The sequence below is a fragment of the Pelophylax lessonae genome, assembly GCF_965119305.1.
Source record: "Pelophylax lessonae genome assembly, chromosome: 12".
Classification (NCBI taxonomy): domain Eukaryota; kingdom Metazoa; phylum Chordata; class Amphibia; order Anura; family Ranidae; genus Pelophylax; species Pelophylax lessonae.
In genome coordinates this window covers 55,753,730-55,768,219 of record NC_138779.1, presented here as the reverse complement: position 1 = coordinate 55,768,219, position 14,490 = coordinate 55,753,730, and the positions used below count along the sequence as shown (strand labels likewise).

The window sequence follows — 14,490 nt, the reverse complement described above, 5'->3', positions numbered from 1 at the left end:
AAGAGGGAGATCCCGGAAGCTCTCGCGAGAACTTAGAGCCAGCCCCGGGCGCACTTCCGGCCCGATGACAAGTTAGTGACGAGGAAGGGGCGAGATCTCGTGGGATCCTGGCTGAGCTGGGGAGATCTCGCGAGAGGAGCGGGCCGCGGACACTAGGGCGAGCGCGGTGAGGCTGGCGGCTCCGGGCGGCGGACATTTTGTGGAGGACACGTGATCTGGTAGAGTGGGTCGTTCAGTGTGTACTAGTGACTTGGACTAGGGCCACTTCTCAGAGCTAGGGGCCACCCTGACCTAGGGTTACCACCGCATCCCTTTAAACTAGGACACATTATTCACACAGGTTCTGGGGCTGATTGAGATGTGCCTTATATCAGAATCTGTGTAATTATTATGTGTCCTGGAATAAAAGGATGAGGTGGCAACCCTACCCTGACCCTGTGTATGCAGAATACACCGACCTGAGAAAAGCCCCACAGGTCACAAATCAGTCAAAGGCCACGTAGGCCTGGGGGAGGGAACCCAGCACAGGGGGTGCTGGATGGGGCGGGGCAGCAGCACAGGGGGTGCTGGATGGGGCGGGGCAGCAGCACAGGGGGTGCTGGATGGGGCAACCCCACACAAAACATTCATTTCTCAAGTGATTAGAACACATCAGATTTGTATCGCTGTCTGTATTCCCTCTGGGGAGATTCACACTCTCTATGTGTCCCAGTGACCACCATCACTGATACGGGAAGGCCAGAATTATACATGGAGCAGAAGGGAAACCTTCCTATTCCTCTCACTTCCTGCTGTGTCCCCAAGACAGGAAATTAAGGAAAAATCTCCCCAGTGGAACACCAGCTGCTGAAAAAAGTAATTATTCCCTAATCCACCCGAAACTGATAGGAACTGAGCAATGTGTGTCTTCCTCCCATCCCCCAGAGGGCGCTGACTTACATTCTTAAGGCCTGTCATAGGGTTCCTTTACACTGGAGGGGCACAAAAAAAACCCCCGCAGTTGAGCTGTGTTTTTACCACCTCTTGAGCTCTCCCCCCTTTTAGCTGGGAAGGCAGCGGCCGGAGGTGTACACATCTATAAAGAAGTGCCCCATCATTGGTGTCAGTAGGAGGAATGGTGCCCCATCATTGGTGTCAGTGGGAGGAATAGTGCCTCATCATTGGTGTCAGTGGGCGTAATGGTGCCCCATCATTGTTATCAGTGGAAGGAATAGTGTCCCATCATTGGTATCAGTGGGAGGAATAGTGTCCCATCATTGGTATCAGTGGGAGGAATAGTGTCCCATCATTGGTATCAGTGGAAGGAATAGTGTCCCATCATTGGTATCAGTGGAAGGAATAGTGTCCCATCATTGGTATCAGTGGAAGGAATAGTGTCCCATCATTGGTATCAGTGGAAGGAATAGTGTCCCATCATTGGTATCAGTGGAAGGAATAGTGTCCCATCATTGGTATCAGTGGGAGGAATAGTGCCCCATCATTGGAGTCAGTGGGAGGAATAGTGCCCCATTATCAGTGTCAGTGGGAGGAATAATGCCCCATCATTGGAGTCAGTGGGAGGAATAGTGCCCCATCATTGGAGTCAGTGGGAGGAATAGTGCCCCATCATTGGAGTCAGTGGGAGGAATAATGCCCCATCATTGGAGTCAGTGGGAGGAATAATGCCCCATCATTGGAGTCAGTGGGAGGAATGGTGCCCTATCATTGGCTTCAGTTGGAGGAATGGTGCCCCATCATTGGTGTCAGTGGGAGGAATGGTGCCCCATCATTGGTGTCAGTGGGAGGAATAGTGTCCCATCATTGGTGTCAGTGGGAGGAATAATGCCCCATCATTGGAGTCAGTGGGAGGAATAATGCCCCATCATTGGAGTCAGTGGGAGGAATGGTGCCCTATCATTGGCTTCAGTGGGAGGAATGGTGCCCCATCATTGGTGTCAGTGGGAGGAATAATGTCCCATCATTGGAGTCAGTGGGAGGAATAATGCCCCATCATTGGAGTCAGTGGGAGGAATAATGCCTCATCATTGGTGTCAGTGGGAGGAATAATGCCCCATCATTGGAGTCAGTGGGAGGAATGGTGCCTCATCATTGCTATCAATGGGAAAATCAGTGCCCCATTGTTGTTGTCAGTGGGAGAAATAGTGCCTCAAATCATTGGCAGTAATAGTGCCCCAATGGCTAAGTAAAAGCCAAGAAAAGGGCCACAGTTTGGAGACTCCTATCTTAAAGGGTTAGTTCACCTTTACCAAAAAGCTGCCTATGCAGATAAGAGGCTTCTGTAGATAATAATAAACTGTGCAACTCTGTCTTCATTTGATCAATGCCCTTGCTATAGATGTAGGCCATTGAGGTACATCATGAAGCCTGACTGAAAAAACTCCTAGGACTTTGCTAAGAGACACCCAGCTGTTACTGTTTACTTCCACTATCACAGGATCGGGGGGGGGGGGGGTGTAAGTTCACCTTTTCTGAACTTTTACTTTGACCACTTGAAGACCAGTTTTTTTCTGGCACATTTGGTTACAAGTTTGAATCAGTATTTTTTTTAGAAAATGACTTAATACCCTCAAACATTATACATTTTTTTTTAGCAGAGACCCTAGAGCGGGGGTCTTCAAACTACGGCCCTCCAGCTGTATCGGAACTTCACATCCCATGAGGCATTGTAAAACTCTGGCATTCATTGACATGATTAGGCATGATGGGAATTGTAGTTCCTGAACAACTGGAGGGCCGTAGTTTGAAGGGCCCTGCCATAGGGAATAAAATGGCGATTGTTGCAATCTTTGTATGTCACACGGTATTTGTGGAGCGGTTTTGCAAATGCAAAAAATACACTTTTGTGAATTAAAAAAACAATAATTACCTCATTTTTTTTGTATAATGTGAAAGATAATGTTACACTGAGTAAATAAATACCTAAAGTCACTCTTTTAAATTGCGCACACTTTTGGAATGGCGACAAACCACAGTACTTAAAAAAAACTCCATAGGCGATTCTCTAAACCCCTTTACAGGTTACCTGTTTGGAGTTACAGAGGAGTTCTAGTGCTAGAGAAGGGGACTTCAAACTACGGCCCTCCAGTTGTTCAGGAACTACAATTCCCATCATGCCTAGTCATGTCTGTGAATGTCAGAGTTTTACAATGCCTCATGGGATGTGTAGTTCTGTAACAGCTGGAGGGCCGTAGTTTGAGGATCCCTGTAGAGTTTTTGCTCTCGCTCTAATGATCGCAGGGATACCCCATATGTGGTTTGAATATCGTTTACATATGCGTGCACGACATATAAATGCATTCGCTTTTGCTCGCTTGCATGGAGGGATGGGGGTGCTTTTTTTAATTATTATTTATTTCACTTTTTTTTTTTATCACTTTTATTCCTTATTCCTATTACAAGGAATGTAAACATCCCTTGTAATGGAAATAGGGATGACCGATCCTCTTTATTGAGAGATCTGACCCCAAATCTATTCTTTACCTTTAAAAGCAAAAGATAAAAAAAATATATATTTTTCTGGACCAGAAGTGACGTCATGACGTCGCTCCAGTCCTCTAAGGGCCATAGAGTCTATCAAAGAGTGTTAACTCTTTAATTGCTTATGGGAGCAGATGGCCACACCAGCAGATCATTTCTTGGGTGAACCAGCGGAAACTGTAAGCCAGAGAAACAGCGGCGTGGGGGGGGGGGGGGGCGTCTGAGGGGGCGGGGGCATCCCCTCCCACTGCTTTGGAAACCATTCTAGCAGATTCATGAGAAAGCCTGCCGTGTGCAGAAAAAAGACAGTACCAGGGTTCTGGCCGACATCTTCAGCCATAATCCCGGTAAACTACTTGCAAACCGCAACCTATATATAAGTATTGTGGTCAGTAAGTGATGAGAAACACCTACAGGGTACTGCTGGGTCCATTGAACCCAGGCGGTACTTTGAGAGGGGCGGCTCTTTAACCACTTGGCGCCCGCGCTATAGCCGGAAGACGGCTACAACGCAGGCTTAAAATGCTGGGAGGGCGTCCATGGACGTACTCCCATTCTCGGGGACTTGGGACTCGGCTGATCACAGCGGGCCCTTTACCACCTGATTAGCTGTCAGCCAATGACAGCTGATCACTGAAGTAAAGTGAAGCCATTCATCCTTTTTTTTTTTTTTCCCTCACGCTGTCAGCGTGAAGAAAAAAAGAAAGCTGTTCACCCGCTTCTGTTAGAGGGACATCGGTCCCCTTGGTGCCCTCCAGTGCCATTTATCAGTGCCTCATCATCAGTGCCACCTATCAGTGCCCATCAGTGCCACCTCTCAGTGCCCATCAGTACTGCTAATCAGTGCCCACCAATGCCATCTATCAGTACCACCAATCAGTGCCCTTTAGTGCCTCATCAGTGCCACCTATCAGTGCTCATCAGTGCAGCCTCATTGCTCATCAGTGAAGAGGAAAAATGACCATATCGTGATATAAAATAATGGATGTGGGGGGCCTTTTGGTGGCCGTGATTTTTTTTTGGGGGGGGGGGGGGCAGCATTTCATTCTTGGACCTAGGCAGCACAATGTTTTGGGCCAGCCCTGCCTACAGGTCCTCCCTCCTCCCCCAGCCTGTGACTGGACAGAAGGAGAGGTAGACCGGAGCAGTCAGTGTAGCGGTCCAAGGATTTTAAATTCTCTTCTTCCCCTTCTTTCTGCTGGGCTTCCAGGTCCGGTTCTGATTGGTTAGTGCTAACACAGAGAATCGCAGTGATCCGTCTAAGAAGCCCTGCATAAAGAAGGAGAAGAACGAAGATTCCAAACCTCTGAACCACTGCATCACATGGGTACTGATAACTCCTCATCCATTGAGGTAAGTACAGCAGGGATCAGGGGGGAGGGGAGGGTGCATGGGGTTAGTTCACATTTTATTATTTATGAAAAGGTGAACTGACCCTTTAACTGTAGCAGAGAAAGATTTTGTCTTCTGGCCAGCCAGATAGGACTGCGCTGTGTGACAGAGCTGTGTAAACCCCAGGACTGGGTAGAAAATTGTTACCTCACCCCACTGTCCTCCTCCTTTCCTGATAGAAACCCCGCTGCCAAAGGATCTAGGCTGAGTTCCACACATATTTACAGAATAGCTCCGATATAATAAAAAAGCCTTGAACTTTATTCCCCGGGTCATTAAGCTACTGTTACAAAGCACAGCTTATACCAATCAGGACCCCTGCAGGGCAAAGTACCAGGTGCTCTTCATTGGACGCCCATCCTATACCCTGATGCTTGGCCTTCCTCCACACTCTAGTATTGGGCTTACATTGGGATTTGAGTCACCTCCCACCACAGGCGAATGGAGTGGTGCAGTGCAAGGAAGGCATATTATTGCATTATCCTCCTTATAAAGAGAACCTGTCACTTTACCATAAATGGGCAACATTTAGAACGGTTTTAAATTGCATCTAAAACCCAGAAAATGGAATATAGCACAGCTTTCCAGTTCTTTGATGTGGTGGCTGTGTTATTTTCTCGAGCCTTTTTCGCCTGGTGATTCAGCCAGTAGATCGCAAGGAAAGCTGATTGTTTGAGATTTCAAGTCAGTGCACAGAAAGTGACAAGGGCAGAAGGGAGATTTATTCCCCTCAATGTTTTGTGTACACTGGAAGGGATGTTTCATCGTAGGTAAGGTTGAATAAAGACAATCGTCCACCCAGTTCAACCTGTGTAGGTGTACGTGTGTCAGTGTCGATAATTATTTCCCATATCCCTGTATAGAAAAAATATACTAGGTTTATATTCCTCGTGCCAAATGGACCGGGGTAATGGTTAAAGTGATCAGTTTTTTTTTGTTTGTTTTTTTAAGCCCGTGGTGTGTGAAACACACTCAAAAGACTTACACCCGGTGCATAAAAAAGTGCACACACGCAAAACGTGAGACACACAAAAAGTGCACAAGGCGTACACATAGCCCTCCTCCGAAGAGGAAGGGCCCTGACCCTGATCCCCCGGGGCGCAAAGCTCCTGACGGGGACTGAGGTACTCACTTTGGTCCGCCCAGCCGAAGCCAGGCAGACCCCGTTCTCCAGGGGGACTGCCGAAACAGCCCACCCCAAGGGTGGGGCTCCCCCGAAGGGAGACCCCATGAGAGAGGGTGAACTAAGCCAGAAGGCCATATCCACCCCCTCCCAAGACTTTCAGGGCAGGCCCGAGGACCTACGCCATACCAGTCGTGCAAGTGACAAAACAACCAAAAAGGGACAAACGTGAACACACAACAAAGAAAAACAGAGTGGGGAAAAGGGAAGTGTAAAAGTGCTGGGTAGTGCCAAAGTGCGAGACCTTGACAGGCTCCCCCGGCCAGGAATAAAAAAATTCCTCTGGTGCTGGCCAAAAGGCCCGCCCCAAGAGGCAGGTGCAGAAAAAGTGTGATGGTGCAGTGACCAAGGTGCCGAAAAACTCAGGTGGGCTGCCCCTCACCAGTGAGAATTAAGGCACCCCTGGGCTGCCACCCCAGGGGCACGTACACCACAGGCTTTTTCGGTCTCAGCCCCCAAAGTGATCAGTTAATTAAGCTAAAAAAGGGGGTGCAGCTGCTATAGTAAAAGTAGAGGTATAATGTAAATAGCCACAAGGGGAAGGGGCTACCTATAGCGCTTGCTGGGGATGTGCAATATAAATGAGTCGGTTAAAGTGCTGTCAGTGCATCAAATTCTATATAGTGTTGCAAGGAAATAAGTAAAAGGAGAGATGGGTACACCTGTAGTGCTAAATGGTTTTAAGGTGCTGACAGTGCAACAAGACAATAAATATATGCAAATTTGATGGACACACCTAAAGTGCTTAATTAGGATATTTAAAAATGAGATGCTTGGTGAATCAAGGTAATAATAAAAAAAATAACAGTAAATAAATACAATATTAGTGATACAAATTTTAGTGCACTACTATAAGTGATTAATAATGTTCCATATGTGCTCAGAAAAATATATTATATTAATAGTTCATAAAGCTCCTCATAAAAAATCAAAAAAAGATCAAAAACAAAGATCATAGGTGACCTGTAGTGTGAATCCTTAGGTAATTCCTGAGTGCAATAAGGTGAAGGTGCTCTGTGCTCAATTTCCAAACGGTCTCGTGATGGTACTCTTTCCACTGTGGGTAATAATGAGAAAACACACTCACCTGACAAAATGGGTCTTAAATACCATATAGTACCAAGACCAGCAAGGCTTGTTGACCACCTGGGCCAGGGGGGATCCCACCAAGGGGTGTTGTGCCTCGATCCTCAGTGTTGGCAGCTCCTAACCCCTCCATCCATGTGTCCGGGCGGTTTATGGAATGAAAAAAGGGGGCTCCAGATGGTGTGTTATGGTTTAAAAGGATTTTATTGTTTTCCACAATAATAAAATTAAAGAAAAACACAGTAAACGCCAGCAAAGTGAAGCCCGAGGGTGGAGAGCGGTGATTACCGTACTGCAATCCACCCGGCTCCTGTGACGTATATGGCGTGCATTCCACCTTACGCGCATTTCGTCATAACGTTGACGTCTTCATATCCCTGTATGTTGTGTTCTTTAAGATGCACGTCGAAGAGTATTTTAAAAATATCAATGCTCCCTGTTGACACCACCAATTGATGAAGTGAGTTCCACATCCTTATCGCCCTGACAGTAATAAACCCCCTGAGCAGCTTATGGTTAAACTGCTTCTCCTCCAATCTCAGTCTTTTTCCCCTTTTTATTTTCTCCTGGCGATTCAGCTAGTAGATCGCCAGGAAAGCTGATAACATTAAGATTTCAATTCAGTGCACAGAAAGTGAGAAGGACACTGGATTTCTGGCAGTATCAACAGATCTTTTTTGTACTTGCAGAAAATATTATTGGCCTGAAAAAAAGCTAATGGAGCCAACATGTCTACCACGTTTGTTTCCTCGGTTTAGATGCAAATTAATTACCATGTGACACATACTAGATAAACCCCTGAATGGGCAATATGTTCAGTTGGGAACAAATACATTTATTCATAATACATATATGTATATAATGTCTTTTCTTTTCCTTCTAGTGGACCTGAACAATCCACAGAGGCAAAATGACCGTCTGCGCCATGTTCGGGTGCAAGAACCGCATGCACAAAGGCTGCGGGAAGCATTTCTTCAGGTAACCGGCTCATCCTATTTCTTCCAACGAATGCTCCTGCAGTCGATAATTTTACAGATCCTTTAAAGCGGAGTTGGGCCGTTTTTTTTTTTTTTTTTTTGTACCCTGGAATTGTCTCTGCTTGTGCTTTAACATTTACAGTGCCTTGTGAAAGTATTTGGCCCCCTTGAACTTTTCGACCTTTTGCCACATTTCAGGCTTCAAACATAAAGATATAAAACTGTAATTTTTTGTGAAGAATCAACAACAAGTGGGACACAATCATGAAGTGGAACGAAATTTATTGGATATTTCAAACTTTGTTAACAAATAAAAAACTGAAAAATTTGGCGTGCAAAATTATTCAGCCCCTTTACTTTTAGTGCAGCAAACTCTCTCCAGAAGTTCAGTGAGGATCTCTGAATGATCCAGTGTTGACCTAAATGACTAATGATGATAAATAGAATCCACCTGTGTGTAATCAAGTCTCCGTATAAATGCACCTGCACTGTGATAGTCTCAGAGGTCCGTTTAAAGCGCAGAGAGCATCATGAAGAACAAGGAACACACCAGGCAGGTCCGAGATACTGTTGTGGAGAAGTTTAAAGCTGGATTTGGATACAAAAAGATTTCCCAAGCTTTAAACATCCCAAGAAACACTGTGCAAGCGATAATATTGAAATGGAAGGAGTATCAGACCACTGCAAATCTACAAAGACCTGACCGTCCCTCTAAACTTTCAGCTCATACAAGGAGAAGACTGATCAGAGATGCAGCCAAGAGGCCCATGATCACTCTGGATGAACTGCAGAGATCTACAGCTGAGGTGGGAGACTCTGTCCATAGGACAACAATCAGTCGTATACTGCACAAATCTGGCCTTTATGGCTTTATGGAGGAGTGGCAAGAAGAAAGCCATTTCTTAAAGATATCCATAAAAAGTGTCATTTAAAGTTTGCCACAAGCCACCTGGGAGACACACCAAACGTGGAAGAAGGTGCTCTGGTCAGATGAAACCAAAATCAAACTTTTTGGCAACAATGCAAAACGTTATGTTTGGCGTAGAAGCAACACAGCTCATCACCCTGAACACACCATCCCCACTGTCAAACATGGTGGTGGCAGCATCATGGTTTGGGCCTGCTTATCTTCAGCAGGGACAGGGAAGATAGTTAAAATTGATGGGAAGATGGATGGAGCCAAATACAGGACCATTCTGGAAGAAAACCTGATGGAGTCTGCAAAAGACCTGAGACTGGGACGGAGATTTGTCTTCCAACAAGACAATGATCCAAAACATAAAGCAAAATCTACAATGGAATGGTTCACAAATAAACATATCCAGGTGTTAGAATGGCCAAGTCAAAGTCCAGACCTGAATCCAATCGAGAATCTGTGGAAAGAAGTGAAAACTGCTGTTCACAAACGCTCTCCATCCAACCTCACTGAGCTCGAGCTGTTTTGCAAGGAGGAATGGGCAAAAATTTCAGTCTCTCGATGTGCAAAACTGATAGAGACATACCCCAAGCGACTTACAGCTGTAATCGCAGCAAAAGGTGGCGCTACAAAGTATTAACTTAAGGGGGCTGAATAATTTTGCATGCCCAATTTTTCAGTTTTTTATTTGTTAACAAAGTTTGAAATATCCAATACAATTCATTCCACTTCATGATTGTGTCCCACTTGTTGTTGATTCTTCACTAAAATTACAGTTTTATATCTTTATGTTTGAAGCCTGAATTGTGGCAAAAGGTCGCAAAGTTCAAGGGGGCCGAATACTTTTGCAAGGCAATGTAAGTGGCCACCCGTGTTCACCTCCTTCAAAGTCCCAGGGCTACATTTTCCTTCGTTTGTAGGGGGGGATTAGTTCCCCTCAATGTTTTGTGTATACTGGAAGGGATGTTACAAACAAAGTTGAATAAAGACAATCGTCCATCCAGTTAATCCTGTGTAGGTTTACCTGTGTCAGTGTCGATAATTTCCCACATCTCTGTATGTTGTGTTCTTTAAGATGCACATCGAAGTGTATTTTAAAAATATCAATGCTTTTTGCTGACACCACCAATTGTGGAAGAGAGTTCCACACCCTTATCGCTCTGACAGTAATTAACCCCCTGCGCAGCTTATGGTTAAACTGCTTCTCCTCCAATCTCATTGTGTGGCCCCTTGTTCTATTAAACTCCCTGAGACTGAATGGTATTTTTTCCTATGCTGGGATCACCATTGAGGTATTTGTAAATCACTATCATGTCCCCTCTCAAGCGTCCCTACTCCAGCGATAATAAATTTAGTGCTTGTAGTCGTTCTCATAATTGAGGTCTTCCAATCCCTTTATTAATTTAGTTTCCCTCCTTTGGACTCTCTCCAACTCCAGAACATCCCTTCTGAGGACTAGTGACCAGACCTGGATAGATTATTCCAGATGTGGCCTAACCAGAGCTTTATAAAGTGGCAGGATTATAGTTTTATTTCTGAAGTATATCCCCTTTTTTATGCATGCTAATATTCTGCCGGCTTTGGTAACTGCAGCTTGGCATTGCATGTTATTGCTCAGTCTCTCTTCTACTAGGGCCCCCAGATCTTTCTTCATTCTTGTTTCCCCCAGAGGTTCTCCCCCTAGTGAGTAGTATGCATTTATGTTATTAGCCCCTAAGTGCATTACATTTTTCAACATTAAACCCTAATTTGCCATGTAGTTGCCCACTCCATTATTTTGTGAGGGTGTGACCTCACAAATGATGTGTTTGCACTTCTGTCAGTGTGAAGGTTCAGGCAGAGCTGTTGCAACCCTGTCCAGCCTTTGCCCACAGCACTACAGGCAGCAAATAGATCACTATTAGAAATGATCTGTTTCTGCACAGCAGCATGGGGTAGACCTAGATCAGGTTTGCACTGACTAAATTCAGACCCTCCATGAAGGGAAATATTGTAGCTGCTGACTTATTATACAGACCCTTACCAGCTCAGGGATCCAGCACTGTCATCACCCAAGCTGGTTCTTTACTGTTTTTTTTTTTTGGGGCCCCGGCACCGCCATCTTAGATGTGGAAAGCCAGCTGTGACTTCCTGGAGTCTCATAGCCAGCTTCCCACTGCGCATGTATAAGATGCGATGCGCATTGAGACTGGTCCCGCAGACTCCTGGAACCTGTGACATGTCCCAGGAGGTTCCGACCTGGGGAGGGGGGGGGGGGTGGGGGTGAGAATGCAGTCAGAAATATGTACCCATTCCCGGAAAAAAAAAATTGCAATAATTGGAGTGGGGAAGGGTTAAGAGGAGGGGGAGGAGGATAAAGAAAGGGGAACTTCCTTTTTCCGATGAAGATCTGTTTAAATTATGTAAATGTTATGTTGGCAAAAATTTTATGAAAATGCATTTTCTTTTTGTTTTTTTTTACAATTTATTCCCTAGAAAAACCAAGGAAATAAAAATTAATTTTCCCAAATTTTCTACCAATTTAAAACCGTATCTGTCCAGATAAAGATAAATGTATAATATGTAGACTACAAACACAACAAGGTATAAAAACTGTAAAGGGACTGAGACATCGCTGAAACAAAAAAAAAAAATGCTGCTCCAGGTGATTTAGGGAGAAAAAGGCCCGTGGATTCAGTGGGTTAAAACAGAACTCCTGTCTGGCTCAAAAAATTGACTAAAAAGAAATAATACAAATGTAAATCCTGGACTTCTGCTTAAAAAAAACAGCCCCTTGTACTACTTTCATCATGGGTTTCCTTAAAAATGTTCTCATTACTCTGCAGGTTCCCCATGAAGGACACAGTGCGCCTTCTCTGCTGGATCGAAGCCGTGCAGCGCGATGACTGGAAACCATCAGTTCACAGCAAAGTCTGTAGTGACCACTTCACAGAAAATGATTACATGATCCGGCCCGGGGCAGCCTGCCCATACCTGCGGACGGACGCAGTGCCTACTCCTCTGTTTACCCAATGCAAGAAAAAGATCAAGAGGAGGAATTACACAAAAAGTCCTGCAAGTTGTGCCTCAGAATTGTATGTAATGGAAGTCGAGATGCAGGTGGAGAAGGCTCAGAGCGAGAGCCAGATAAAGGACCACCCAGTGGAGGATAATTTAATGCAGGATGCAGCAGCACCAAGCATGGAGACCCAGGAACCACTAAAACCAGATCAGACTCCAGCGGCAGAGTCTCAGAGCAAGGAGAAGGAAGCCGAAACACTAGACAAGTTGCCAGGAGCAACTGAAATAAATAGAATGCAGGAGAAAGTGCCAGAGGCTCAAACACACGGAGAGGAACAAACAGCAGAAACACAAAGCCAAGAGCAAATAAAAACTTGGGGACCTACCACAGCAGAAGAAACGGAGAGGCGGATGCTGGAAACGAGGGGCGAGCAACTGCCAAGACATGACAGAATGATAGAAATTGACGTCAACAGCACTACACAAAGTGAAAGGCAAGTGGCTCTAATATTAGCCGAACTGGAGGACACGCACTGTGAGATGCGTGCCGCGGAGGCCAGGGCCGCAAGAGAGGCCGCAATCAACAATAACCAATGCCCTGGCGAGAACATAGCTACAAGCGAGGCCGCTAGCAGTGACAACCAGTCCTTAAATGACTATCCGGCAGATTACATCCCATTTGACCACGCGTATACGCCACTAATTATGAGCGGCAAGGAAAGCAACATTCCGGCACCCAGCCCGGCCCCAGTCCTTGCCCCTGCTCTTGCTCCTGTCCCTGTTCCTGCCCCCACCCCCAACCCCGTTGTGAACCCAAAAATTGTTAAACTACGGAAGAAAATCAAGACCTTACAGAAGCAGGTTCTGCGACAGGGTGTAAAGATAAAGGGCCTAAAGCAGACGCTGGGGGAATTACGACGGAACAGCCTGTCAGAGAAGGACCCGGAGCGGGTAATATCTGAGCACTGCAGTGGACTGGCACTGGCCCTGTTTACCACCCAGCTGAAAAACCGCAGGAAATACAGTGCCATGCAGTACTGCAACCTTCTGAAGGATTTTGCCTTAAGCCTGTACCAAGCTTCTCCAAAGGCGTACAAGTTCTGCAGGCTGTTTCTGTCCCTGCCGCACCCGGTGTCACTGAGGCACTGGAAGACTTCAGTGGAAGCCAACCAGGGGGCACTGCAAGAGGTGATAACACAGGCAGAGGCGGAACAGGCCGAGGACCCGCAGGGAGAGTTGTCACAGGAAGATATTTTGGCTGGAGCATTAGAGGCCGTGGCATTGGAATCTGAGACCTCACGAGAAGAGGAGCTGCAGAATGAAGCCCAACCAGAGCCACAAACGCAGTAGCGGACTTTGATATTTGTGAACTCTGTTCATTTAGGAGCTTTAATGAGCAAGCCAATTCTACTTAGAGCCATGTCAGACTAGCGATCCTGTCTCTGGTGACTTATTGCCAGCAAAGGGATTTCTAAAGAGCACCTTCTTTTACGATTTATCTGACACTGACCCAGAAAGAACTCTTTAAGTGGGACCATCTATAAAAAAAGAGAGAGTCCACTTCCCTACTAGCCCCCCACTGTCCAAAAGTTAGCAATAGATTTAAACCCTAAAAATGAAAAAACCTAAAATAAGATTAAACCTCAATCCTGGCTTCTGGGAGGCACGAGTGACGTTACTGTGCCTTACAGCTACCTCCTGCAATAGCTGGGCATTCAAAATGCAAAAATACATCGCAGCTCTATGCAGGAATGCATTCTTCTCCAATGGCTAGGAGGCAGCAGTGAGGGGCAGTGATGACACCCACACTTCCCAGCAAGCCTGGACTGAGGAGAGTAGATTTTTATCTTATTTCTTAGGAATTCCTTTATTGTTGAAGTTTTATTTAGTTTATCTGTTTGGGTGGTTGGGAGCTGGCAGTGGCGCAGACCTCTTATTTGCATGGAAGGTTCACTTTCAGCCCTCAGCATATTAAAGGGAATCTAAAGTTTCTTAAATACACTGTAAGCATATGACGCTGATCGGCAGAATATACAGTAAATACCTTTATCAATGTGTAATAATGCTCAGTGTACAGGTGGTAATAAAATGGGTATAAATAATTAAAATACACAGAATCCTCCACCCACTCACACCTATTAAGAGGAATGGGGATACTTGTATAGCATTTCACTGCTTCCTCCAACTGGACTGGGTACCTCCAAAACTAAACTAATAACCTAAACCAATTTAAAATAATAAAATAGGTACCTGAGAGCAGTTCATCATTACATGGGCAGGCTAATCGTCCTGTGTAGTAGTGCAGCACAATGATTGGGCTGGGAACAGTTCATAATTAAATGGGCAGGCTGTTCGTCCTATTACTAAATAATGCAGCCCAATGATTGGCTGGAAGCAGTTTCCAATTATATTAGCAGGCTCATCTTCCTGGGTAGTAGTGCAGCACAATAATTGTGCTG

At 45.5% G+C, this 14,490-nt stretch overlaps 1 protein-coding gene across 3 annotated transcripts; it reads left to right on the top strand.

The window, feature by feature from the left end:
- The first annotated feature begins 88 nt into the window (after positions 1-88).
- LOC309568574 (uncharacterized protein) lies at positions 89-13,457 on the top strand. Of its 3 annotated transcripts, none has more exons than XM_082274278.1 (3): positions 89-218; positions 8,022-8,116; positions 11,857-13,457. In XM_082274278.1, exons 2-3 carry the CDS (start codon positions 8,049-8,051, stop codon positions 13,379-13,381), a joined length of 1,593 nt encoding a protein of 530 aa, XP_082130404.1. In that variant the 5' UTR covers positions 89-218; positions 8,022-8,048; the 3' UTR covers positions 13,382-13,457. The 3 variants fall into 3 exon arrangements, with proteins under 3 accessions (XP_082130404.1, XP_082130406.1, XP_082130405.1); XM_082274280.1 differs by having other exon boundaries at positions 117-166; XM_082274279.1 differs by having other exon boundaries at positions 119-235.
- Positions 13,458-14,490: the final 1,033 nt, after the last annotated feature.

Bases quoted from the DNA above. Each gene is read 5' to 3' on its own strand.
- LOC309568574 (XM_082274278.1), top strand. From the start codon at position 8,049: ATGACCGTCTGCGCCATGTTCGGGTGCAAGAACCGCATGCACAAAGGC. The intron at 8,117-11,856 runs GTAACCGGCTCA...ATTACTCTGCAG, and splicing joins TGCGGGAAGCATTTCTTCAG to GTTCCCCATGAAGGACACAG.